At 50.1% G+C, this 26600-nt stretch overlaps 1 protein-coding gene and 1 long non-coding RNA gene across 5 annotated transcripts in view; one reads left to right on the top strand and one right to left on the bottom strand.

The window, feature by feature from the left end:
• Positions 1–1988: 1988 nt before the first annotated feature.
• Ttc39a (tetratricopeptide repeat domain 39A) overlaps positions 1989–26600 on the bottom strand; it is a 38392-nt gene continuing 13780 nt past the window's right edge. For 2 of the 4 annotated variants that reach the window (XM_069987255.1, XM_069987257.1), the window contains exons 3-18: positions 23009–23140; positions 22096–22169; positions 21251–21318; positions 19696–19760; positions 18229–18328; positions 17368–17433; positions 15635–15743; positions 15104–15171; positions 14964–15023; positions 14011–14172; positions 10710–10801; positions 9122–9242; positions 5960–6071; positions 5538–5652; positions 3953–4069; positions 3312–3528 (exon numbers count right to left, since the gene is read on the bottom strand). In XM_069987255.1, coding sequence (XP_069843356.1) covers positions 3405–3528; positions 3953–4069; positions 5538–5652; positions 5960–6071; positions 9122–9242; positions 10710–10801; positions 14011–14172; positions 14964–15023; positions 15104–15171; positions 15635–15743; positions 17368–17433; positions 18229–18328; positions 19696–19760; positions 21251–21318; positions 22096–22169; positions 23009–23140 — 1585 coding nt within the window. In that variant the 3' untranslated portion in view covers positions 3312–3404. Of the gene's footprint in view, positions 3529–3952; positions 4070–5537; positions 5653–5959; positions 6135–9121; positions 9243–10709; positions 10802–14010; positions 14173–14963; positions 15024–15103; positions 15172–15634; positions 15744–17367; positions 17434–18228; positions 18329–19695; positions 19761–21250; positions 21319–22095; positions 22170–23008; positions 23141–26600 lie in introns of those variants that run through there. The other 2 variants (XM_069987256.1, XM_069987258.1) reach the window with 2 other exon arrangements.
• LOC138803352 (uncharacterized) lies at positions 9547–10273 on the top strand. Its single transcript, XR_011364937.1, has 2 exons — positions 9547–9651; positions 10049–10273. It is a non-coding gene; the product is annotated as an uncharacterized lncRNA (long non-coding RNA).

The following is a 26600-nucleotide window of genomic DNA, read 5'->3' as shown; positions in this document are numbered from 1 at the left end:
AAATAAGGATGACTTGCTCCCTACTGCAATAGCCCTTACCACCACCCTCAACCTTACTGCCACTAGAGCAGCCCATTGTTTCTGCATCATATGCTTGGAAATACAAACAAGGAAGGTTATCTCATTTTGCAGACTGGAAAACCAAGAAAAAGACTTGGCCCAGAGTTAGGATGGGAACTGTCAAGAATCAGTCTAGCTGTGACTTACTGTTTTTTAGGGTTGGTCAATGATTTCCCTAAGATCACTTTGGAAATCAGTCATAAACCAGGACTAGAATTTAGGCCAAAATTCTCACTTGATAGTGGTCTTCCAAGGCAGTGGTGCTGGCAAGAGAAAGCCACAATAAAGTTGTTAACTTCAGTAGCCCCTGCATAAGGATATGGTTGTACAAGAAGAGACCTAATGTTTTCATGTGTGCGCGCGTGCATGCATGCGTGCGTGCGTGCATGCATGCGTGCATGCCTGTGCACGTGTGTGCACCAGTCCTGGGACTTGAACTCAGGATCTGGGCATTGTCCCTGAGCTTCTTTTGCTCAAGACTAGCACTCTACCACTTGAGCCACAGCACCGGCTTCTGGCTTTTTCTGTTTATGTGGTACTGAGGAATTGAACCCAGGGCTTCATGCATGCTAGGCAAGCACTCTACCACTAAACCACATTCCCAGCCCAACGTGTTTTTGATAGACTATCTCAGAAGCTGCAGATGAGCTTGAGAAGGCAAAACCCACTAGTTTGTCTTGCCAGCCAGCCTGCAACCAGGGCAGCAAAGGTAAAATGATGTAAGCTAATAAATGAGGCCCAGCATATGTTGGCAAAGGAAACCATCTTGACAAAAGTTAAAATAGAAAAGCGAAAGCACTTGAAATGGGCATTGAGATAAAAAAGTTTTTGTTGTTTTGTAAAGTGCCGTTTTGCAAGTCCCATTGGCCTCCTGTGACTGGTGCTGTTGGGCAGAGCGGAGCCTTCTAATGTGTGGGGCAGCCATGCTCACCCAGCCTGTCGCTAACCACCCTCTCCCTGTTCTGCTCAACAGCTCAGGCGGGTCTCAGCATCCAGGCTTTGGATGGCAGTGAAGGGCCCCATCTGTGGAGAACATTCTGAAATACCTCATTTTTACTCTGACGGCAGTCAGTGCAAAAGGAGCTCTTGCTTTTAGTTCTTTTCCTGATGAGAATACACTTTACCTGAAACCCATGACTTCATGCAGTATCACAGGGGTATACAGGGGTCATCAGCTGTGGATTAACACAGCCCCTGACAGATGCTCAAAGTGTACCACGCAGCACTGCTGGAAAATGGGGAGAGTTGGCAGTGGTTCTGCTTAGAGAAACCACATTCATGCTTTCAGAGAGTCACTGTTTTATGGAATGTTTTTACTGGATACATTTTTTTCCCTCCGGAGAAATGGTTACATTAAGGTGTATTGCTAACAGGATGGGAATGGTGAAATTAGTGGCCAGAAATAAAGTTCGTTTGTGATTGTTGTGTATGTGAGCACCAGTCCTAGGGCTGGAACTCAAGGCCTGAGTAGTTTTTTTGTTTTTGCTTTTCTCCTCAAGGCTAGTGCTCTACCATTTGAGCCACACTTCCACTTCTGGTTTTTTGGTGGTTAATTAGAGATGAGTCCCAAGGACCTTCCTGCCTGGGCTGGCTTGGTATAGTGACCCTCAGATCTTAGCCTCCTTAGTAGCTAGGATTACAGGCATGAGCCATGGACACATATCTATCATTTTATAAGGATAGTAACAAACGTTTTTGAATCATCATATCTAAATACAACATATGGGCCATGTGGCTTCTGATCAAGATTTTCTGACCTGCCCAAGAATTCAGGCAACACGTATTTTGTTGAAATAGGGTTTCACCATCTCTAAGTATATACATTTTGTTAGAGACCTTTTTCTTTTAACTGAAAAATTCTAAGACCTATACAACAGGCCAAGAAAAAGCTATCTTATTTTTAAAGAAAGATGCTGTTGGTAAATAAATATAAGGTAAATAAGTGTATCTTGGAGTGAGGTACAGAAATATTTCTGGTTTTTTTGGTGCCATAACTGGGGCTTGAACTCAAGGCCTTAACCTTTTTCTTTTTTTGTCAGTAGTGGGGCTTGAACTCTGGGCCTGGGCACTGTCCCTCAGCTCTTCAGCTCAAGGCTAGCACTCTACCACTTGAAACACAGCATCACTTCTGGTTTTCTGGTGGTTTATTAGAGATAAGAATCTTAGACTTTCCTGCCTGGGCTGGCTTTGAACCATGATCCGCAGATCTCAGCCTCCTGAGTAGCTAGGATTACAGGCATAAACCACCGATGGGTGGCAGCCTTACATTGTTTGTGTGTGTGTGTGTGTGTGTATGTGTGCTTTTTTGTCAGTCTTGGGGCTTGAACTCTGGGCCTGGGCACTTTCTCTCAGCTCTTCAGCTCACGGCAAGTGCTCTACCACTTCAGCCACAGCACACTTCTGGTTTTCTAGTGGCTTATTGGAGATAAAAGTCTCATGGACTTTCCTGCCCGGGCTGGCTTTGAACTGCGATCCTCAGATCTCAGCCTCCTTACTCACATGGATTATAGGCATGAGCCACAGGCATACAGCGAGCTGATCTTTATATATCGTGTTATTCCCAGGAGTTTCACTTTGGTATACAGCAAGAAGGCAGACTGGTTTCTGAGAACTTTCTCCCCCACACCACCTAACATTGTCGTTTTGGCACATAGAGCGCAATATGGCTCCTCTGCCAGGCCTTGGCATTCCCATTTCCAGTGACTGATTCTGTGGACAGACTCAAAATTTCATCTCACACTAAAAAGACCTGTCTGGTTTTTAATGAATAACAAAGGAAACAAAGTATGGGAGGAGAATGGTGAGTGGCTGTGTGTGACTTCCATGCCCAACTCCCAGAAGCTTCCAAGCTAGAGGCAGACCCTCTGGGAATATCCCCAGGCCCTCTTAAAGGAAGGTTTGGAAAAACATGTGGATTTTGGCATTATGTAAAGAGATTTACCTCTACATCGCATCTCTAAGGTTAAAAAAAAAGATGTACAGGTGGTTGGTTGGGTTGTTTTTTTTTTTTTTTTGCTTTGTTTTTTAAAGCCAACTATAATCTCATCAATGTATTTCTAAGGAAAATGTAAACTGTTCATACATTCTCTTAAACATCACAGTGAAAAACAAGTACCCGTATGTGTGACAGGGCAGGCAGAAGCCCCACCTGCTCTGCCATGGCCACACTGGTGAAACTGACGGCTTTGCTTGTGCACAGATATTCTTGTGCCATCCCACTGGAGCACCGATGCACCCCAAAGGCAAGGCAAGGGCGGGGCGGGGGAAGAGATCTTTTGAAATGTTTCCAGGAGCTCTGTCCACATGTCTCTGTTGGTCTTCTAGCCCAGGAGTGCTGCACAAAGCTACAAAGACACTGGTGAGACTACAGATCTGTTGCCATTGTCTACAGAAGACTTGGCTTGGAGTGTGGCTGCCTGGATTCGAAAGTGTGTCCTTGACTCCATGGAGTAATTCTTGTAGTTTAGCCTGGAAGTGAAGAAATCAGACACATGAAGCTACTTGCGACAGGAGGTCTTTCGTGTACATTTGAGCTGTGTGAGCCACCCCCATCCCACACCTGTAAAAGGATGTAACCCAATGGAAGGATTAAGAGTATGTAGCCCCTGCCCCCTAGTATATGCTCTGTGAACGCACTGAGCTCCTAAGAGACCTTGGACTGAAAGGAGAGCTGCAACCTGCTGAGGCCCTGGCAACTCATTTCTAGTCTCTGGGATTCCAATTGCTCACTTGTAAATGGAGGAAGATGTTTTCCTATGGCAGTCAGAGCTAAGGTCCCAGAAAAAAAGACTAGCTTGGCTTCTGGGCTATCATGCTGCTCTTGCCAGCAGCCTTGGTCACTGTGGCCTAGGACCCCACAGCCAGTTCCACATCCACATTACCCAACTCTTACTTGGCAGTATCCAAAAGCTTGATGGCTTCTTCATTCCTGCCTTGCTCCATGAAGAGCAGGGCCAGTTCCAGCAGGGCATTTGGGATCAAGTAGTGGTCATATTTAATCTTCTTTTCACTGTGAGAACAGAGCAGGACATGGCTCACAGGCTTTGCCTTTGAGCAGTTCTTCAGGGTTTGCTCTGGAGATTTCTCAGGACTTGTGAGGATCTCCTGATGTAAATTCCAATTTGAGGAGTTTCCCACTACCTAGCAGGGCTGTGATCCCAATGTGGAGCTTTCCCATTCTATACTCCAGGGCCCCAACTCCCTGACACCCTATGGCTCTTGTCATGTTTGTAGCCCACTACCTTGCCCAACCCCCCTTTCCTCTATGTTGATTGGCAAGTCTCCTATCTCTAATCTGCCCTCTCTGAACATCCTGCCTGCCTGGAAGACAGGTTTGTTGTTGTTGTTGGTTTTTTTTTTTTTTTGGTGCTGGTCTTGGGTGCTGTCCCTGAGCTTTTATAGTCAAGGCTATAAGTGGAGCCATAGCTCCACTTCCAACTTTTTTTGTTTTTTTTTGGGGGGGGTCCAGTCGTGGGGACTGAACTCTGGGCCTGGGCACTATCCCTCATCTCTTCAGCTCAAGGCTAGCACTCTGCCACTTGAGCCACAGCACCACTTCTGGCTTTTTTCTTTTTTTCTTATGTGGTGCTGAGGAATCGAACCCAGGGCCTCAGGCATGCAAGGCAAGCGCTCTACCACTGAGCCACCTTCCCAGCCCCAACTTCCAACTTTTTTAGATGAGTTTCATGAACCCCTCTGTATATTACTTTCATAATAACAACAAAAAATTTTAATAAAAACCAATTCTCATGGACTTTCTTGCCCGAGCTGGTTTCAAACCATGATCCTCAGATCTCAGCCTCCCAAGTAGCTAGGATTACAGGTACGAGCCAATGGCACCTGGCTGGAAGACATATTTTTAAAACCCAAGTCTGCCCTGCCTACTGTCCTTCTCTGGCTCTCTCCTGTCTACAGAATAAAGTTTAGTCTTGTGATCAAACCAGTCTACTGACTTCAACTCTGTAGCTCCACTCAAGCAGCGAAGGGCCTAGCATCTGGTGTCTGGTCTATTTCTAGGTGTTTACATTATGTAGTATCTATTCCGCTTCAAACTTTCTCCTTTGCTTTCTCTGCCTGATAAATGTCAACTCTGCAGATCCTTTCCTGCTATCTCCCATCAGGTTTAGGTTCCGGTTCTTACTCAGGCAACTTCTGTTCACTACATTTCCCTCTGGTATAGCCTGAGTGACCCTGGCTGAGCTGCTTAGATATTGTCTCTAACCTCCAGATAAGGTTAAGTCAAGGGCAGACTCCCCCCTGAATTAAACTCCTGGAAACACTATAGAAACTGAGCTCCTGGAGTCAAGCAAATTGGCAGCCTAGGGGCAGGAGTTGAGTCTGAATTAATCTGTGATCAGTTCATGGGTGATGCCTGAGGGTGGTGGGTGGGCTTAGTATTCTATTGGGTTAAGGATGGAGGAGCCCCCAAAACTCTTCCCAGAATTCCCAATGGCCAGAGAGAAGCCAGAGGCACTTACTTGGCAGGGATGCTCCTGAAATTCTCCTCAGCCTCCTGGAGACGACCCAGGTATTTCAGACACAGACCTTTCAACAGTTTCACCAGGCACGCGTCATCTGCTGAGTACTCATTCTCTGAGAATGGGTGTGAGGGAAGAAGGCAGGCTTGCTCAGTTCTGCTGCAGTTACAAAGAGAGCCCTACTCTATGCAGGACCCAAGACACAGGTGAATCAAATATAGTCCTCAGGGGCTCATATCTGAGAGGAAAAAGCAGATACTAAGACAATGATAATAGCGTGAATTCAGCATGACTGAAGGAAGCCCAGGGACTGGGGGAACCGAGAGGGAGCTTAGAGGAAGCCTGGACAAGGAGACAGAGGGAGCCTTAAATTGTAAAGGCCTGACCTAGCACAGCAGGTTCCAGGGTCTGAGCATAGTCACCTGGGCCTTTTGCCAGCGTCTCTTCTGCCTTGGTGATAACCTCAAGTATCCCATCAGTGAGTTCTGGCTGCTTTCCAATCACGGCGTAGCCATTCCAGATGTACATCATTTCCTGAGGGCAGGGGTGGGCAAGTCAGGCCTAGGTTCTGCCCCAACAAGGCCTCAATTTTCCAATCTGTAAAATGGGCAGCTCTGATCAGCGTCTCTAAAGGCCCTTTTAGCCCTTACCTTCCAAGGCAAGTCTCCCCTGATCTAGAGAGTCTTGTCATTTATTATTGAAATCTCACCCCTGTGAAAATTTAAGGTGCCCCATTGTCCTCACTGCCAATATTTCTCTGTCATGAGACTTGAACTCAGGGCCTGGGCATTGTTCCTGAGCTTTTTCACTCAAAGCTAGTATACCACTTTGAACCACAGCTGTACTTCTAGTTTTCTGGTGGTTAATTGGAGATAAGAGTTTCACAGCTTTGCTGCCTGGGCTGGCTTTGAACTGTGATCCTCAGATCTCAGCCTCCTGACAGTAGCTAGGATGACAGGTGTGAGCCACCGGCACCTGGCTCCCAGCTTTCTTTCTGCTTTGTGGCTTCCCTGCTATGCTGTCTCCTAATCTCTCTGTCCAAACTTCTTATCCTAGCAGGGCCTCCCCTATATTAGAGGAATTATAGTTTGCAAATGCTCCAAGAGAATAGAGCTTAAGAATATGTCAATGACTGTTGTCTTCTCTGTCCTCCCCCAAGGAACTCAATTAACAACTTTCCATTTCCTTTAGAAATAAGTTACTACCCTAAAGACTATAAAACATATTCTGATTAGGTTTTTCTTTTTGCCTTTACTGCCAAGAAGCTCAAAATATTAAAGTTTCATTTGCCATTACTCTTATCTTTGATGAGCATTTCTTTTTTATTTTAATTTTATTTTTGTTGGTCATGGGACTTGAACTCTGGGTCTGGGCGCTGTCCCTCAGCTCTTCAGCCCAAGGCTAGCGCTCTACCACTTGAGTCACAGTGCTACTTCCAGTTTTCTGATGGTTTATGGGAGATGAGTCTCATGATTTTCCTGCCTGGACTGGCTTTGAACTGCGATCCTCAGATCTCAGCCTCCTGAGTAGCTAGGATTACAGGAGTGAGCCACCTGGCTTGATGAGCATTTTTTTTTTTGGGGGGGGGGTCCGGTCGTGGGGCCTGAACTCTGGGCCTGGGCACTGTTCCTCAGCTCTTCAGCTCAAGGCTAGTGCTCTACCACTCACTTGAGCCACAGCACCACTTCCGGCTTTTTTCTTTTTGCTTATGTGGTGCTAAGGAATCGAACCCATGGTTTCATGCATGCAAGGCAAGTGCTCTACCACTGAGCCACCTTCCCAGCCCTTGATGAGCATTTCTTAAATGATCAGACCAGATAACAGATGTGAAGGTGATTCATTAAAGTTCTATAAAACAGCTGGGAATGTGGTTTAGTGGAAGAGTGCTTGCCTAACATGTATGAAGCCCTGAGTTCAATTCCTTGGTACCACATAAACAGAAAAAGCTGGAAGTTTCGCTGTGGCTTTAGTGGTAAAGTGCCAGCCTTAAGTAAAGAAGCTCAGGGACAATAATCAAGCCCTGAGTTCAAGCCCCAGGATTGGCAAAAAAAAAAAAAGAAAAGAAAAAGAAAGACATTTTAATGGTGATAATTTTCTTTTAGGAAGGGAATTTATGTTTAGAACAGATCTATCGATCCATTGTTCAAATTGTTCTGAATCCTAAGTTAGCAAATCTCCCATTATAAAGGTGGGGGTGGGGATGATGGTGGAGGGGCAGGGAGATCTATACCCAAATACAAGAAAAAAATCATAACCTTAAACTTCTTTCTGGAGACTCACCATGAAGGTTAAATAAAGGCTCAAAGAAAATCTACAGTACATAAATTTGGTTTAGGCCTGTACATCATTTTCCTCAAAAATAGTAATTGGGGAATACTTCCTTTTTTGGGAAAGTCTCCCTTAGAGATTTTGGAATAGCTTCTTCTCCTTACCTCCCTACAGTATCCCCACCCCCTCACTTGGAAATGGGCATGGAAGTGGTGCTGTGGCTCAAAGTGGTGGAGCACTAGACTTGAATGAAACAGCTCAGGGACAATGCCCAGGCTCTGAGTTCAAGCCCCATGACTAACCCCCCCCCCAAAAAAAAAGAAGAAAAGGAAATGGACACGGTACATTATGCTATGTGAATTATAGTTATTATATAATATAGTTATATATAATATATAGTTATAGTTATATAGTTATATATAATATATAGTTATATATATAATTCACATAGCATTATGTACGAGCCCATTTCCTTTTTTTCATATTTTTATACAATATATAGTATATAGTATAGTATATATACTACATATAGTATATAGTACATAATATATGCACATAGTATATATATATGTGTATAATACATATATAATATATAACATTTTAATATATAACATTATATATAGTGAGCATATTAGTATATACTTTATATTGTGGAAAGAGGGACTCTATCTAAAGTTATACATATTACAAATAGTAGAGCCAGGGCTCCTTTTCTGGCTTCTTTACTAATAACATCAGGACTTTTAGTAAGCTTGTCTGGTCCCTGTAGAAATTATACATGGAATTAGCATCCTACTAGCAGCTGAGGATCCAGGCTCTGGAGCCAGACTGCTGAGTTCAAATTTTGACTCACCAACTTGCTGGCTGTGCAGACTGGACAAGCTATCTTTCTATGGATCTAGTAAACTTTAATACACTTGCCACACAGCTTTTGTTCAGAGTTGAACATGACATGGGTGAGACCCTAAGTCTCAGAAAAGGTTGGTCTCTGTAAACAATTGTGTGACAACTCTAACAGTCTAGGGGCACAGACAAACAGGTGATAGCTGTCTGGCCCCTGGGGAATGGCCTGTTGTGGAGAGAAGCTCTCCTTGAGGGGTCTGTCTCCCCAGCACCCACGGACCAGCACTTCCTCGGAAGCAGGGCCATGTCGGCTCCTGTGTGCTCCTCCCCACAGCCAGGTCAATGGTGAAACTCTCTCCAGGCCCCAAGACCTGAAGATCTCCCTCATCCAACTACTTCCTGGCATCAATGTCTCTCTTCTAGTCCCATAATCCCAAACCCAAGGCCAGAACCATTCCAGATGTTCTACCCACCAGAGCAGGGATTGGCAATGAGACAGGGTTGGGGGACAGATAGCGCCTAGACTTCCGGATGGCAAATTTCTCTGTGGGTAGAGATTTCCCAGCAATCTTGAGCTTCAGGCCTGGTACGGCTCTGGGAAAGAGATGGGAGGAAAGAGTGATCATGGGAATGGGTGAGAAAAAAATGATAAGAGAACAGGGAAGCCCCCCAGTTTACCCAACTGCAGCTCAGCCACTCTCCGGGCTTTAGTATCTCTGTCTATATGATGAACTGACTCTCAGGGGCCAAGTCTGAGCCGTCCATCTCACTTCACAGGCCCGGCCCCATTTCCTAGCCATTGCAAGGGGCTCCACAGCTGGCAGAGGTGAAAATGTACTCTAGACACCTCAAGGCCTGCCCTGCCTCCTACTTATCTCTGCTCTCCTCCCAGGTTCCTTCCTGGAAGGGCCCAACAGAAATCTAATCCCAGTGTGACAGGAAGACCAACACCCAGAGACAGGGTGGAACCTCCCAGGACCCACAGCTCAAGCACTTCAGCCTGGTGAGCACACGCCTACTTAGCTGTTTCCAGTGGTAGAATCAAATGTGGAATGAAGCTGGGTAGGGCCCCGTAGGAACCTCAGTCAGCACAATAGCACACCCTCCAACCACTCTCCCCGGGTGTGGCTATGACCTCAGGCCTGAGCTGCATGGGCTCAGGAAACAGCTGGATTAGAGGTGAAGCCACCCCCAATTCCTTGCCTGCTTGTTCACTGTAGAGCCTCTCTAGGTCTGCGCTTCCTCATCTCTAAAGTGGAGATTATGATGCCTATTTACAGCTTTCTGGACAAGCTGGAAACGCGGGTTCCCTGTAGTAGCAGGTACTCAGCAAGTGATAAACACTCTATTATTGTGACAGCAGTAGCCCAGGAAGTTCTCCTTATTACACCCACTTCCAGGTCTGCTGATTGGGACGGAAGAACCTCGCTATGACCTAGGGAGGCACGGGCTCCCTCAGCCTGTGATGGCTGAGCATTCCTCCAACCCTTTTGAGTCTTCAAAAGAGTCCAAACAGGTGGCGTGGAGAAGAATGACAATGGCAGTACTTGGGGGCAGGAGCAGCGGCTGAGAAGTCCCAGGTCCTATATCAAGTTTCAAATATGTGATCTATTGTTGCAAAATGACTCTGCAAGGAGGTGCTTCTTATTCTCATAACTGCTGACCTTGTGCAAGGTGAAAGAGCTCAGCAATGGGGAGACTGTGCTTAGTCACCGTGGTTTCATCCCGTTCAGCCTCTGTGCTGTGCTCTCCTGAGCACATCAGACTCACGGGGCGGAAGGACCTTCCCCGCTCTGGACCTCAGGGTCCTAACTGGCTGATGTAAGAGGCTGAGAGCTGGAGGATGTGGACAATACCACATTGAAGGGCGATGGCGGCAGCACGAGGTGGTGATCGCATGAGGGCTGCTGGGGCAGGAAGCTTGCAGCCAAGGCTGAGGGTTGGGGGGAATGGCCGCCCTCCACCCACCCTCTGGCAACCCCACTCAAGGAGCCACAGGCAGTGCCTCGCTGGTCTGTCCACAGTGGGGCCTATGATGGTAGCACGGTGGTGGAGGCCTACCTAAACAACTCCACTTCATCATCCCCAAATGGCTTGCAGTCCTCCTTCCCAAACATACTGAGGTAGGCGGCCTTCATGTAGATGTAGGTTGCCTGAAACAAAGCCACAGTTCAGATGCGAGCGACCTCCTCCCTCACAGCCCATGATGGGCACAAACACGCATTCAGACCTCACTGCAGCGCAGCATAGAGGCTAACACTGTCCCCAAGCCTCCAAATAGCGACGGTGACTGCACTGAGCAAACCGAAGACTGGGGCTGAGTCAAATCCAGCAGAAACCGCGGTCCAAGCAGCAGGTTTTCCACCCTGGAGCAGCAGAGTCCCCTTCCTGCCCCCCTTCCCCAATCCTGTAGTAGTTGGGCAGGGCTGCTGAGGGTGGCTGGTGGCAGAGCCAGCGAGTACATCAGGGCTTCTGGGGGAGCAGTGATTACTAGAGCAGGCCCTGAAGTGCAATGGGAAGATTCAGAGTCCTAAGAGGGCTAAGAGAGGCCTGAACGGAGCGTACAGTGGTGGCACTCAGCAGGAGCTGCATAAAGGTATGGGGGTGGGGTCAGCCCAGGCTCTTAGCCCTCACAGTGCATCAGGGGCTGCACACACACCTCCTCATCCCCTCCACTAGACAATACCTGAAAGCAATCTGAACCCTGACGCAGCTGGGACAGTAGTCTATAGGCCACTTCCCCAAGTCCCACAGGAGAGGCCCTTGGCTCCATGCTGCCCTCAAGTGGTTAAAGCCTTGAAACACAGTGCATGTTTGCTGGAGCAGCCACCAAGAAAAATAACCAAGAAAAGAAATGCAGTGGTGGAAAAGGAAAGCAGTCGGGACGTCTTAAGAGTTTGAACTCTAACACAGACAGAAAGCAGCCTCTACCTGACAGCCACACACACTGGAGCCCAGAGCTTTAGTCTGGCCTTCACAACATGAGGAAAAGCTGGTCTTTGTGGGTTTGTGATAAGCAATCTCCCCTCCCAGAAACCTGTTACCTGGCCCACCTCTAACCTCCCAGTGTTCCCTCACCATTTCCTCTGTTCTCCTCCTCAGCCCCACCAGACTTTGCCTGCTGTCGTCCTGCCCCAGCCACCGTTTCTCTGTCAGTCTCATCTAAGTGCTTCCCTACTTCCCCAAGATATATGCCCCTGGCTATGCACCCCAGAAGTAAGATGGATGTAGTGGCTTAGAGTTGCAGGCATCCAAGTTATCCAGGGATATGATGGAGATCACAGCCATAAACATTTACCTTGCTGATTATGTCACTGGGGTGTGTGCCAGGCAGATGATGCCTGTCCTCACGCTTACAGCAAAAGCAGCTCAGAGGAGCCTCCTCCAATGCCCCACACTCCCATCCTGCGTGCCCTTACCTGCTGACATACAACCTCCTGGCAGCAACTTTACCCTGAGACTTCACCCTTGGCTCCTTTCTGGCTTGGTGTAACATCTCATTTACTCTGTTCTGCCACTCTAACTCCTTCCTCCCAGACTCCAGCTCAAGATCCAAGGCTTCCTGAAGCCCTCCTCGGACTTTGGGCTCCCAGCATTCCCTGTGTACAATCTTGAGCACACAGCTGTCACCACTTAGTGTCCATCATGTCAGTCCCTAGGCTGTTCTGGGGAAACAGATTTCAGGCAGAGAGAGCTATGAGCTGGAAACTAATGGGTTCTGTGGTAGCTGAGTGCTGGAGATTAGGAATGGATAAGACTGCAGAACTAGTTGGGCGTTGGTGGCTCACGCCTGTAATCCTAGCTACTCAGGAGGCTGAGATCTGAGGATTGCAGTTCAAAGCCAGCCCAGGCAGGAAAGTCCATGAGACTCATCTCCAATAAACCACCAGAAAACTAGAAGTGGTGGTGTGGCTCAAGTGGTAGAGGGCTAGCTTTGAGCTGAAGAGTTCAGGGATGGCGCCCAAGCCCCACAACTACCACCACCACAACAACAAAAAAGACTGCAGAACTGTGATTGCTACAATCCCATTTTTCCCCACAGAAAACCCCTCTGAGGTGGGTTTGCAGATGGAGTCACTGAGCAAGCTCTGAAGACTAACCTGATCCTCATGACCTGTGAGGCCTTGCTCTCCTCACAGCCATGCACACCAGGCCTCCCCTGCTCCATGAAGATGAACTTCCCACAGGAAGGACTCCACAGTCACTTTTAGTGGATGTGGTTGCATGGGGCACCTCAGCACCACGCTGCCCTCTCGGGAAGACTTGAATGGCAAGGGAAAAGCCAAGGCCTCAGAGTCTCCAGGCAGGGTCCTCAAATCCAGGATATGTCACCAATAGCTCTGTGGACCTCAGAGATCTGCACATGTTCAATGTAGATGTGAGCTTCTAGATCACTGGGTGTGGAGGAAATAATAAGTGCTAGATGCACAGTGAGCACCAGAGGGACAGGAAACTAGGTGCAGATGACAAACAAATATACTGACATGTGTCAGTGCAGATCAGGAGCGGCCTGACAGCCTTTGCAATGAAGGTTTTTAGGTTAACAGTCTCATGGGAGATGACCAGGATAGACTAGTAATGTCTTCACTGAGTAGGGGCTGAAGTCATTTAGACACATGTGTTAGATGGGTTTGGCGTTCTGTGCTATCATTACCATGATGAAATGGCTAGTATTTATTTCAACATATACCATGATAGACTTTTATCTATGGTGAGTAGGCATCTGCTTTGCTTTGTTTTGCCCCCAATGACAGAGTTAATCTCTTTCTCTACACACATGTTAATGCGCCTTCCAAGTGCATTGGAGCACTCAGCAATGCATGAGATCCATGTTGTCTATCTCATGTGACTATACATCTCAACGAGCACGCCGAGGATGCAGTTCAGTGATCAAGCATTTGTGCAATATGCACAAGGCCCAAACATAAATTTCTCTGCTTCTCTTGTTTTTTTTTTCTTCTTTTTTCCCAGTCCTGGGGCTTGGCCCTGGGTACTATCCCTGAACTCTTCTTGCTCCAGGCTAACACTCTATCACTTGAGCCACAGCACCACTTCCATGTTTTGGGGGGTAGTTAATTGAAGATAAGAGTCTCACTGCCTTTCCTGCCCAGGCTGGCCAGGAACCGCAATCCTCAAATTTCAGCCTCCTGAGTAGCTAGGATTACAGGTGTGTGCCACTGGTGCCCAGCAACTTCCTCTCAGTTTTTCATTCCTTCCAACCAGACTCCTATTAGAATGCATGGCTCTGTTTCAATTCCAGCTGACCCATCAGCGTTCAGTCAGAGTTTGGGCCCTTTGTTTGGGGGCTCTAGCTCATCTGAGTCAGCCCTAGCCCTCTGAATGCCCTGACATGGGAGCCCACCTTAGACCAGGAGTTCTCCTTGCTGAGCAGGTCGGCGTAGAAGTAGGCCATCTTCCACTGGCCCTTGTAGGTAAAGCACCACATCAGCTCCCAGTAGCACATGTGGTGGAACTGCTTCCAGTGCTGCTGCGCCTCACAGCACTCCTCGAACCGCTGGATGGCCTACGGGCACCGGTGAGTCAGCCTGGTGGGGACTCACCTGGCACCACCCTGACTCTGCACCCTCCAACATCACAGTAGCCATGGCCTCCTCCAGTACATGGCGGTCCAGCCTTGTGCCACATAGTGGCTGGGGAGCCAGGTGATCTGGCCTCAGGTCTGGTTCTACCCTATAAGTTGGACAGGACCTTACTTCCATTACTGGTCCTCTCTGGGACTCTAGATTTTTGGTCACAAAAGGAAAGGGCAGGACAGAGCCATACTACATTGGTAGTGAGATAATAATGTCTGTGCCTCAATGCCCTTCAAAGGGTCCAGTCATTCCCATGAGGTTACCTAGGCCTGGGGTATTTGTCCTGTCAGGGCCAGCTAAAGACCCTCAGAATGCCATATTGTAGAATCTGTTTTGAGCTTTGGTGTAACAGCTGGGATCTCTGCCCTATCTGAGACCCTCCCCATCTCTAACTCTTTCCAGGGCTTAGCTCAGACCCTGCATTACCTTTCTACCCAGTAAGGACCTAGCTTCATCACCATGCCCTAAACAAGTGACCTTCCCAACTTTCTACCTTCCTCAAACAACCCTCTCACCAGGAAAACTATAGTCCACATCTCTTAGCAAAATCCTCCATCTGGAGATGAGGTGGCCTCCCTCATCTGCCTCACTCACGCCTATGCTCTTGCTGATTCTCTCTTGGGTCCCACTCCCGGTCTGCCTTGTCCTTGAGGATGCCTCTGTATATCTGACTTCCGGTGGGCTGGAGGACCCCAAGGGACACCCCTCCCCCATCACTCACTGCATCAATGTTTCCTTTAATGGCTTCAATCCGCCCTGCAAAGAATAGGAAGATGGCACCCTGCAACGACATGGATGAAGGCCTGGTTGGATCCATGGGGCACTGGCCAGCTATGAGCACTCAGCAGAGGGTGTGCTCACCTTGGGGTACCGGTTCAGGTAAGGCTTCAGCAGCTTCTCTGCCTCCTGGATGTTGACATTGCCAGTACCTAAAGGGGGAGGGCAGGGGAAGGATAATAGCTTCTCAGCATCAGCTCCTGTGCCCTGCCCCCAGCAACCTACCAGAACCTTCTAGAGACTTCTGTCTCTAGACTTCTGTAAAATGGGGATAATAATTCTCTTCTCCTGTCTCTGGGGTAGCATGAGCATTAAACAAGATAGTTGTCCTGCCATCTTGGTACATGGCAGGGTTAATCCCCAGGAGCCTGCCCCTGCCAAGTCTGAATGCACCCAAGCGCCTCCCTTTCCCAAGTGAGAGGCCAGCAGCTGGCGTCCAGGCACACACTGAGAAAGTGGGGAGTCAACAGCCCAGGCCCCAGGACAGTCGATGTGGCTGCTGCCTTTGGTTTCAGTACCCCGATCCCAGTCCCCGGGGTCCCAGCAGGGTGGCAGGCCCTCACTCTGGAAGATCACCAGACCCAGTACCCTGTGCCCACCCAGCACGATTCCTACCGAGCACGAAGGTGAGGAAGGTGTGGTAGCAGAGCAGCAGCATGACACAGAGCACGGCGCGGAAGCTGTGCCCTGATGCCCCCTCCTCTAGCTGCAGCAGCCCGTAGTCCTGGGGGACGGGAGGGCAAGTTGAGGTTCTGAGAGAGGGGCAGGGGGTCTGCGAGGTCACTGGCTATCTATGAGGACTGGGTGGCTGGAGCAGGATCAGAAGGGCACTAGACTTGGGAGTCTGGAGGCCCTGAGGCTGCTCCCCTGCTGTGTGATGCTGAGCAGAGGCAGCCTTCTGGGGGAAGGAGATCTGCTGCAGCTGAGGCCAGGCCCTCACCACTCCTGCAGCTTTTCCCTGTGTGCTCAGCACTGTGTGGGGAGAAACCTCTGGTGCCAGGCTGTGATGGAGCTGGGACCAGAGCTTACCAGTTTACCTGTACACTACTCCCTTCTCCTACCTTCCTCAGGCTCTGCCTTCCCCCGTCAGTACTACCAGCACCTCAGCAGCCTGCTTTAGAAACTAGAACTGAAGGGGCTTCAGACATGCATGGCGGAGAGTCTTCCATGGAGCCCTACCCTGAAGGTTTTCCCTCCTTGAACTCTGGGCCTGGGTGCTGTCCCTGCGCTCTTCAGATCAAAGCTAGCGCTCTACCACTTGAGCCACAGCCCCATTTCCAGTTTTCTGGTGGTTTATTAGAAATAAGGGTCATAGACTTTCCTTGCCCAGGCTGGCTTTGAACCGTGATCCTCAATCTCAGCCTCCTGAGTAGCTAGGATTACAGGCGTGAGCTACCAGCGCTCAGCATACTATTTCTTTTTTATGTTTATGGTCTGTCTGTCTGTCTGTCTGTCTGTCTGTCTGTCTCTCTCTCTCTCTCTCTTTGCTTACCTGTCCTGGGGCTTGAACTCAGGGTCTGGGCACTGTCCCTGAGCTTCCTTTGCTCAAGGCTAGCACTCTACCACTTGAGCCCCAGTATTACCTCTAGCCTTTTTTCTGCTTATGTAGTACTGAGGAATCAAACCCAGGGCTTCATGCATGCTAGGTAAGCACTCTACCACTAAGCCACCTTCCCAGCCCCTATGATTATGTTCTTATGCCAAATAATATGGGGTTTGTATAGCAATGTTTCTTTTAAATACACTGAAGGAAAAATGATGTCACTTTTGAGAAAAATAGTATCAGCATTACCAGCTTGTCCGTGGACATGGCAGAGCAAGGAGGACAGAAAGAGTACGCATGAATGAGGCCATCTGGCCTACAGATGAGGCTCTTCAGATGAGCCTTAAGACTTGCACAGACCACAGGTGGGGGGCGGGGTGAAGCTGTACCAACTGAGAGCTCCTGACTTGCAGACCAGTATTTCTTTCACTACTTGATTCTCCACCATCAAGAAGATCAGTGATCTACCTCCAGTGGGGGCAGATACTTGGGTTCTTGACCTCAATAAAGCCTATGGGTGTTTGAGCTCTCTGGTCCTGCTCACGATCTGATACACAGGAGGACTTCCCTGAGCTTTTTCTCTGATAAGGTAAGAGCACTCAAAAAATTCATCCTGGAGAGGGCTTGCCCAAGGCTCTGAAATAAGGAAGTATTCAAGGGGAGAAGACCTGTGTCCAGGTCACACACACAGGTGGGGTAAGGCAGGACTGGCACCCAGGCCCACAGCTCCTTAGCCTCATCCCATCCAGCCCTGCTCCAGTTCTAGGACTGAATAGAATTAAGGTACCAGAAAGCAGATGGTTACCTTATTTCCCGAGAACCCCACAAACTCCAGCAGCCGCAGGATCCTAGTAGGAAGCATGGACAGCGTCTGTGGGAACAGAGATAGGGGCCCATGGAGGGTGCTAAGGGGGGGGGGCGGGGAACCTCCCCCCAAGGCCAGATTTTGAAAAGGGCTTTCCCAGAGAAGGGAGGAGAGGGAAGGAGAGGGGAGGAGAGGAGAGGGCTGCCACGTCCCCTAGACACACACAGGAATGTCTCTGGCCACCAAGGCCAGGGGGGGACCTGTATCTCCCTTGAGACCCCCTCACACAGCAGGCACAGCGCTCGCAAGTGTTCCTGTCCCAGCTCACGCTGCTGCTTCTGCCTGGAACCCCCTTCCCCGCCTGGAACTCCTGTAGATCCTTCCAGCTCCAGCTCAGATGTTTACCTTCCTCCCCCAGGAAATCTTTCCCAGCTTCCCCTAAGAAGAGGACTTGACTCTCTGTCCCCTGTCGGTCAGCAGCTGGTTCCAGGCCTGTCCTCCTCCCTGGCTCCACTAAGCCTTAGCAACCAGTTTTCCAGGATAGAAGAAACTCTGGCTTATTGGGCTGGTCCAGTTCTGGTGCTAGAATCACTTGCATGGCTGAGAGCTTCATGCTATCAGTGTGACATACAGACGCTCAGCCACTCTCCAAGCACTCCAGCACCTCCACTGTGACCCTGGCGATGAGCTCCTCAAAGCTGGACACAAGTCAAGATCCTGTGTGGGGTCCTGGTGCTCACCACACAGTCATGCACCATGGTCCTCATGGCTGACCACGTGTAGAATAACAAAGGACCTGCAGTGCCTGTTTATCTGGAGCCCAGACACCAGGGAAATGGGGCTGGGGGAACCGCCACTCACCAGGTTGAAGGCCCCGACACCAAGCTTCACCCCTCCTTCAAAGTGCCTGAAGCTCTCCGCCTTACAATACTGTGAGGACTGGATGAGACTGTCCAGCTCCCTGTGGGAAGATCAAAGCACTATTCAGCCATATCCTGGGAGTGTGGGTGAGGATCCGTTCTAGCTGGGCCTACAGCGAACTCCTGCCCAATCTCGTAGATTCAGGGAGCTGAAATGCGAGGAATTCCTCCAGCCAGTATATGCCTCACCCCTACACCTCAACCCTCTGGCTCCAGTGTGACCTGCCTGGCCCAACTTCTAGACATAGGTCCATGCTCTCAAACATGGTTTCTCATCCTGACATTTTAGGTAGGATAGTTTTTTGTTGGGGGGAGTTGAAGGAAGCCTGTCCCAGTTAGTGTGTTAGCTAGTACCTCCCTGGTGCCCTCTAGTTGTGAGTAGCATCTTCTCAGACAACTGACATTCTCTAGACATTGCCAAGGGTCTCCTGGGGCACAACTGCCCCCAACTGAGAACACTGGGCTGCGAACTCAAACTCTCCTCTCTCCGGAAGTCTTCCTGGAGTTTACCTGCTTCCTCCTGGTCCTGAATGGCACAGAGTCTAGAGCCCAGTACAGAGGCTAGAAAGATCTGCCTGCCTCTGCCTGGGCTGTGAGCACTATAGGGGCTGCCAGGCAGCGAGCATTCCTGAGGTTTCTCTGTGCCAGGCGCTGGAGGGCAGCAGAAAGCACAGATACCCTCGGTATTCCCATCTGTGGTGCAGTGTCCCTGACAGACAGCATTCCAAAGGCCCTGAGGTAAAGGGTCAGCTTGGGATATTTGAAGAACAGAGAGAAGATCCAACAGGTCTGAGGTAGAAAGAGGAAGGAAATGTGACAAGGAAAACAGAAGAAGAGTCCCAGGAATGACAGGACAATGCCTCAGAGCTCTATTCTAAGGGGAGTTGGTAAGGGGTTGGCCTGACTGTGGAGACATCATTCTGGCTGGAGACGTAGGGGCCAGAGCACTTGTCTGGTTGTCCCTGAACAGATGCAGTTCCCCCAACAGAGCACGGTGCCCCCACACTGTGTGGTGTGTTGGGCTTTGGTAATACTGCCTTACTGGCTGACACCTAGACCCATTAAAGTGAAGATAGCTGGGCACTGGTGCTCATGCCTGCCATCCTAGCTACTCAGGAGGCTAAGGATCACAGTTCAAAGCCAGCCTAGGCAGTTAAGTCCATGAAACTCTTATCTCCAATTAACCACCACAAAGCTGGAAGTGGAGCTGTGGCTCAAGTACTAGCCTTGAAGTAAAAGCTCCTGGCCCTGAGTTCAAGCCTCAGAACCAGTCATAGGGGTGCTTGAGCTCACAACAGACTTCCAGCTTCAAGCCAGAAGTCCACCTCCCACAGTGCAGCTGGAGAGGCACAGGGACATAGCTCCTGCCCCCCCCCTCCCCGGCTCTCCCCACACCGGCCCTGCTCACTTGTAGGTTTGATAGCTGTTTCGAACTTTGATGCCACCCTTGATGAAGCTCACCATGTTCTCATCCTGCAGGAGGAAGAAATGTTACAGCTGAGCCCCAGGGCAGGCAGCCAGCCAGATGTGGCCTGGGGAATCCCAAAAGGTTCTGGGCCTTGAGTGTCTGGTTCCCTGTGTCCGGATCTATGAAGGAACTGCAGGAGGTAAGGAGGCTGCTTTCCCCTACTTCTACACACCCTGGGTGCTTGGCCAGAGGCCTGGGCGGGGGACATGCCCTGTGATAGACAGGGCCTCCCTTTAGGGGGAAAGACTGTGAGAGGAGGAAAGAGGCTCATTTCTGAACTGCCTGTACTTTCTGCCACAAGTGGGTGTTTATCACATTTATCTTTTGAAGCACCAGTGCCCCCGCCAGCCTGGCAGCTCCTGAGAGACCCACGGGAGGACGGGGCGGGGGGGGGTGCTGTAGAAGCCATGTTCATAGCAGCTGGTGGGTGAGAGAGCGTAGCACAGCCACTGCAGGGATGGGTGCAGAAGGCAAGTCCCTTGAGGCCATTATGAAGCTCAAAACTAGGAAAACATGACCATATGCTATTCACAAACAAGACGGATGAGGAACTTTCTAGATAGCAGCCCAGACAGTGGGAGGAGGCCGGGGTGGGGGTTGGGGGGAGATAGGGTGAATTACCACTGAGATTTGCTCTTTGGCTGGTTGAAGAGGGGATTGTGGGTATTTATATTTGTGATTATATAATAAACAAGTAAATGAAATAAAATGCTACTCATGGTGCAGGTGTTACGGCGAGTCTGACACCAGGAATTAGAATTAACACAATTCTGATCGGCTAAGGTCCAAAAGAGGAAAATAAAAGCATGCCCCTTTAAAACAGGATCTAGTTACATAGTCCAGGCTAACCTTGAACTCCTCCTTGCCTAAGCCTCCTAAGTGCTAGGATTACAGACACACTCTCCCACCACTGGCTTTATACAGGATTTTAATGTGGGACATCATATCCCAGGCTTCCTGGTTAAAAAACAAAACAAAACTCATGCAATGAGAGTGCTCACAATGACCAATGTATGGTGAGGGTACCTGGCTCTGACTTGGCTGGATCTAGATTCAAATCCCAGTTCATCATTTGTTAATTGTGTGGCCTTGGGAAGGTGACTCCTTTCCCAAGTCTTGGACTTTGAGGTAAAGATTAAATAATAATGGGACATGCATAAAACAAACTCAGGTGTGAGATTTATAAAAAATGACACACTATATCCGACTATATGTAAAAGTCTGGTACACTGAGTGACGAGTGTTTGTCAAATGGGTACAAGTGCAAAGAAGCTTCTGGCAATGCCTGGGCCCACAGGATCCTTGGCAGCAGGGACATAATAGACGCAGCCCCATAGTAACAGGGTGTGGGCATGGTGCACCCATCTCTTCTGCATCAAGCCTGGCCAGGGTCAGGAGTCGGGGGCTCTGAACCTGGGTCTTCATCAGGCCCACAGGGGATGGGGTCATGCCTGGACCTGGTGACTGATGGGAAATTCAAGGCAGGGATTCCTACCTGCAGGAAGGTCAGCGCCGCTCTCTGCAGCAGGCACTCTGCGTAGCAGACCTCGGCATGCATTTCCTCTGTGGGGAGGAAAATCAAAGTCCTGAGGCTTCCTGAGGCTCTGGACAGGGGCCTTGGGTTCAATCCTCCAGCCCTCACCTCCCTCAAAAGCAAAGGAAGCCTGCAGCAGCACTGTGCGACCTCGACTGCTCCATTGCTCTGACCCAAGTTAGCTCACATCTCCAGCTTTGTAGTGGATACCCGGTTCCAACACTCAGGATATCAGCACAACCTCATCTTCTTGTGCCCAGGGACCATCAGAGGCTGTGTTAGGTACAAGAATCTTCCAGGGCTCTCTAGGTGGGCTAAGATTGTTTGTCCCTGTGCTGAACAATCCCAAACTACTCATGGCTGGCTTCTGCCATACACGGTCACGGCACAAAGAAGCTATGTGAGTTACAACAACCCAGACCATCTCTTCTGCTTCTGCCAACTGTCTCATCCCCGTGTGTCAGCTTCTAAACCCCACACTCTTCTCCCAGGCAGACCAGTCAGAGAGCACGCCTAATGTACATTCGGGTCTCAGCTCCCCTCCGCCGGAGCAGCAAAGCTAGGCCTGCTGACAGCTTTCCTTTCCTCAGCTTGTGAGTTCCTTGCCAGGGAAAGACGCCTGGGTGGGTCTCACCCACCTCGTGCCCTCACCAGAGGGCCACTCCTGGAAAGGGGCCAGACCTCCTCTACCTGTGTCCCCACCTTGAGGCAAGGCCCAGCCCCATGGGTGACACCTGCTGCCCTCTCTTATCTAGGCCTACAGCCACCCAGGCTCAGCATGCTTGAGGGCACACCCGACGCCATACCTTCCGTGAATTGCTCCATGGTGGGCCGGTATACCAGGCTGAAGGAGTCTGTCACAGAAGACTTCCTCCGGCGCCTGAAGAAATTAAAGGAGCCACTGGTCATTTGGTGAGGTGGTGAGAGGGGCCCAGTCCTGGTCCTACTTATCTGTGCCCTTCTTTTCTGTACTCCCCAGAATTCCAAGGCTCCTCCTATGGAAGTCTGCAGATACTGGACTCCCCACTGCTCAGCCAAATCCAGAACTTCCTCACCTCTTCACCACTGCTGTTGCCACTACCCAGAGTCTCCTTTTTCTTTCCCCCTCTTCCTTCTCTCTCCTGGGCCATCCTTCAGGACCCCCACCCCCCGGGAGTCTTTCCCACTCCTCAGGCTCACCCTCCACCCCTCCCTCTGGCTTCCCTGCATCATGTTGGGATGTCACTGTCCTGGTCTAGGTCCCTTATGGTTGATGATCTCCAGGTCACATGGGCTTGGCCTGGAATAAGCATGTATCCAATAGACGATGACTCAACCAAACACAAACTCTTCGGGTCTATTATTTCATTCATTCAAGCAAGGAATGAGAACCAAATACGTTGTTCACTAGGGTCCTGCACACCATGTTTTCAGGCAATCCCTAGGGCAATCTTGCAGTGGTATATGGTATATCATCATACTCATTTTATAGATGAGGAAAGTTGACCAGAGAGGGATCATGGCCAAAGAGTTACAAAATGAGAGTCCATTTGGCACTGGTTGCTGGAAGCTGCTCAGTATACTGGCGTGGGCAACAAGGTTCTGGGACATGTAGATAAAGACAGCTTTCAGCACTCAAGGATACCACCTCTTAGCCCAAAGAAACAGCAGTAATAGTGGCATTCTAGGCCTTGGTTAGATCATTCCTCATAACGCCAATCCCTGACCCCACAGCCTGACCTCTGACACAGTGACTGCGCTTCCTTCATCATGCTGCCAGCCAGCAGGATGTCCTGAGGGTCGAAGGTCATCATGGCCTGCATCTCCAGGATGGTGGCATAGGTCAGTGAATGGTACATGCTCTCCTTGGTTCTGCCAAAGAGAGAGAAGACATTGGACACACTGTTCCTAGACTTCCCCCCATCCTCCATTTCCTTCCAGTTTTCAGCAGGGGAGAAAATAGGACCAGTTAATCCTTTCTGACCCTTTCACTGCTGTTCAGAAAACTTTGACTCCAGTGAGATCCTGGTCTAGCTCTTCTACCTCCCGTTCAGTGGCCCCAAGGGCCCTGACAGGCACGAGCCTCAGCCCTTCCCCTCTGCAGCAAGGCCAGCAGGACTGGCAAAGGGCTAGTTGGCCTCAGGTTGGCCTGAGGCTGCCCTTTCCCAGGCGACAGTGTGCCCCATGCCTTCTGCCTCCACCTTCAGCAGGCAGACTCCTAGTCCTACGCCCAAGCCCATGCTGGCTTCATCCCCTTCCACACACACTGAATCTCTTCAGAGGCCCCCTTTGCCTCCCTCATCCCATCACCTGACCCACATCCCCAGGTTGAACCCTCCCCCCTGCCCATCTCCCCAGCCTCTTGTTGCTCCCCTACCCTGCTCTGATCCGGTCACACTCAAGGTCGTACATGGGCCTTACAAACCACAGAGAAGACCCTGTGCTTCCCCCTCTGGGCCTTTGCCCATACTCTTCCCCCAGCCTGACACGCCCTCCTCCTGCCTCCACAGCTCCCTTGACTGTCTGCCAAGGCCTCACAGGCCCCTGGGAAGCCAGGGCTTCTCCTCAGAGATTTCATGTTTATAACAAGGCAGGGCCACAGTGAACCCACACCAGCACAGGCTCAGCTCTCTGCACAGACCGTGAGTCTCCTAGGGACAGGGCTGGGGATGACTCATCTCTGTGCTCAGCTGCAGCGTGACATGCAGTGTCAATGAGCCATGGTGCCTTGGGAAGCCTTCCTTCCGCCTCCTTGAGCCTTCACAGCTCTGCTCCTTCACTAGAGGGTGTTCTGGTGGGGGTGGCAGGCACTCACCAGTCTAACACATGGAGAGTGCCAGGGTAAGGAGGGGTGAGAATGATGCCAGTCTTAGGGGAGACCCTTAGCAGTCTTAGGGTCTTGGCTGCTGCCTCTGTGATGGGGGAGATACAGCTGGCCCACCTGGCCACAATGGCCTTGAGCTGAGCTGGTGGGAGAGCGCAGCTCTCCAGACTGCAGTTTCCCCGTGTGCCCTGGCCAGAGTTACCACACTCCTCAGTGCCGGGCTAATCCTGGGAACTTCAGAGGATGGGCGACTAAGCCTTATAGCTAGTTTTATTGTTAAATCGTGTAACTTTAGCCACCTTCCTTTCTTATTTAAAAAGCACCTGTAAAGCTGAGCATAGGTGGCTCATGCCTGTAATTCTAGCTACTCAGGAAGCTGAAATCTAAGGATCATGGTTCAAAGCCAGCACAAGCAGGAAAATCCATGACATTCTTTGGTCAAATTTTTTTTTTTTTGTCAGTCATGGGGCTTGAACTCTGGACCTGGGCGCTGTCCCTGAGCTCTTCAGCTCAAAGCAAGCGCTCTACCACTGAGCCACAGCGCCACTCCCTCCATGAGATTCTCATCTCCAATTAGCCACCAAAACAGCTGGAAAGTGGAGCTGTGACTCAAATGACAGAGTGCCAGTCTTGAACACAAAAAGCTTTGGGGCACTTCCCTGGCCCTGAGTTCAAGCCCTTTAACTGGCATACACACACACACACACACACACACACACACACACACACACACACACACACACACACACACACACACACACAATTAATTAATTAGTCGATAAAATTTAAAAATCACCTGTAAAGGGATAAAGTGAGGTGAAGTGAGATTTTTGTTTACTTCTGAGTGACGGGCAGGTGAGGACCAAAGGTTCTGAAGGGAACAAAAGGCCCCATCCCAGCCCTACCAGTGCTCAGGACACCTTCCAGGCCAGTGCCAGGGCTGTTTGGCCTGACAGTGGCTTGTAGAAATGAGGTAGATCTCTGCAACAGGGGTGATGAAATTTGGACTCCCGAGTCTCTCCAACATAGCTTGGAATCTTGGCTTTGCCATTCACCCACTGTGTGACTCTGGTCAGCCTCAGTCTCTCGGAATCACATCTCTCCTCTATCAAAATGAATTCAAGTTAGGTGCTGGTGGCTCACACCTGTAATCCTAGCTACCCTGGAGGCTGAGATCTGAGGATCACAGTTCAAAGCCAGCCTGGGCAGTTAAGTCTGTGAGACTCTTATTTCTAATTAACCACCAGAGAACTGGAAGTGGCTCTTATGGCTCAAAGTAGCAGAGCACTAGCCTTGAGCATAAAAGCTCAGGGATAGTACCCAGGCCCTGAGTTCAAGCCCCAGGCCAGCACAACAATATAATTTAATAAAATGAATTCATTAACTCTAGGACTTAAAGCATAGTTTAAATATTTAGCCCAGGCCAGTGCTACATAATCCCTGCTGAGGAAATGTCAAGGATCAAGGATCACTTTCTAGCATAAAACCCCAGACACCATCCCCCCAGATAGGGACTGACACCCTTCAGCAGACCTGACTACCTCTTTATCCTCTCTTCCCTCTTGCTCTCCCCAGGACTCAGCCCAGATACATCTGCTGAGTCCAGATTGGTGCTGAGCCCAGGAGGGACACCCAGCAGCCACATTGCTGGCAGACAAAGTGGAATTTCCAGTCTGAGGCCTGAGGCCCCAACATGCACCTGTTCCCTTCTTCCTTCTACCTGAGAGACCCCCCCCCCCCATCTGACCTGGAGTGGAAGTAGGGCTCAGGGGCATGATAGCCCCCAAACCTCAGGCACCCCAAGATTAATGTGTAGCCCATGAGTTCTCATTTGTATATAGAACATCCAGACCTGTGAGCTGGGCCCAGCTCTGCAGCATAATGCCCACTGGGGTCTGCTTTCTGTGGAGTAGTGGCCAAGATGGGGAGAGTTCTGGAAGAGCTGTCAGCAGAGCAGGGTGGTAGACTGGGGACACCATGGCCACTATAGGGGACCCCAGACCTTTTCCTTGGCTAGTATCCAGGGCTCAGGCCTTGCTACATCTGACCCTGTCCTCATTATCTGGGCATCCTCATCCTGACCCGACCCCACAGCTCTTTCCTGGCCCCCTGCACCCAGCCTTATTTCTCAGGAAGCTCTGGGAAGATCTGCAAGGCAGACACAGACCCTCTGCTTCTGTAAGTCTTCTACTTCACTGTCCTGAAAGGTCCCAACCCCACGGCTTGTCCTCTCAGACCTCACCTCACTGCCCCTCATCTCCAGACAAGTGACTTCTAGGACACTCACATCCTCCTTCACCATCCTTCAGCCCTCTGGGACTCTGCTAGCACCCAACTCAGCTCTCCAGACTCCAGTCCTCAAACACACCAGCCCCTCCTTCACCTTCACTCACCTGACCAAGTGACTGTTCCCTCTGCCCAGGAAGGCCCCCTCCATCTGGCTCAGTCCTCATCCAGCCCATGTCACTTTCAATGTCACCTTGTCCAGGAAGCTTTCTCTGCTGTCAC

Source organism: Dipodomys merriami, unplaced genomic scaffold (genome assembly GCF_024711535.1).
Source record: "Dipodomys merriami isolate MVZ:Mamm:240054 unplaced genomic scaffold, mDipMer1.0.p SCAF_34, whole genome shotgun sequence".
NCBI lineage: Eukaryota > Metazoa > Chordata > Mammalia > Rodentia > Heteromyidae > Dipodomys > Dipodomys merriami.
Note: the sequence above shows the minus strand (reverse complement) of the source record. Positions and strands in the feature narration are given on the sequence as shown.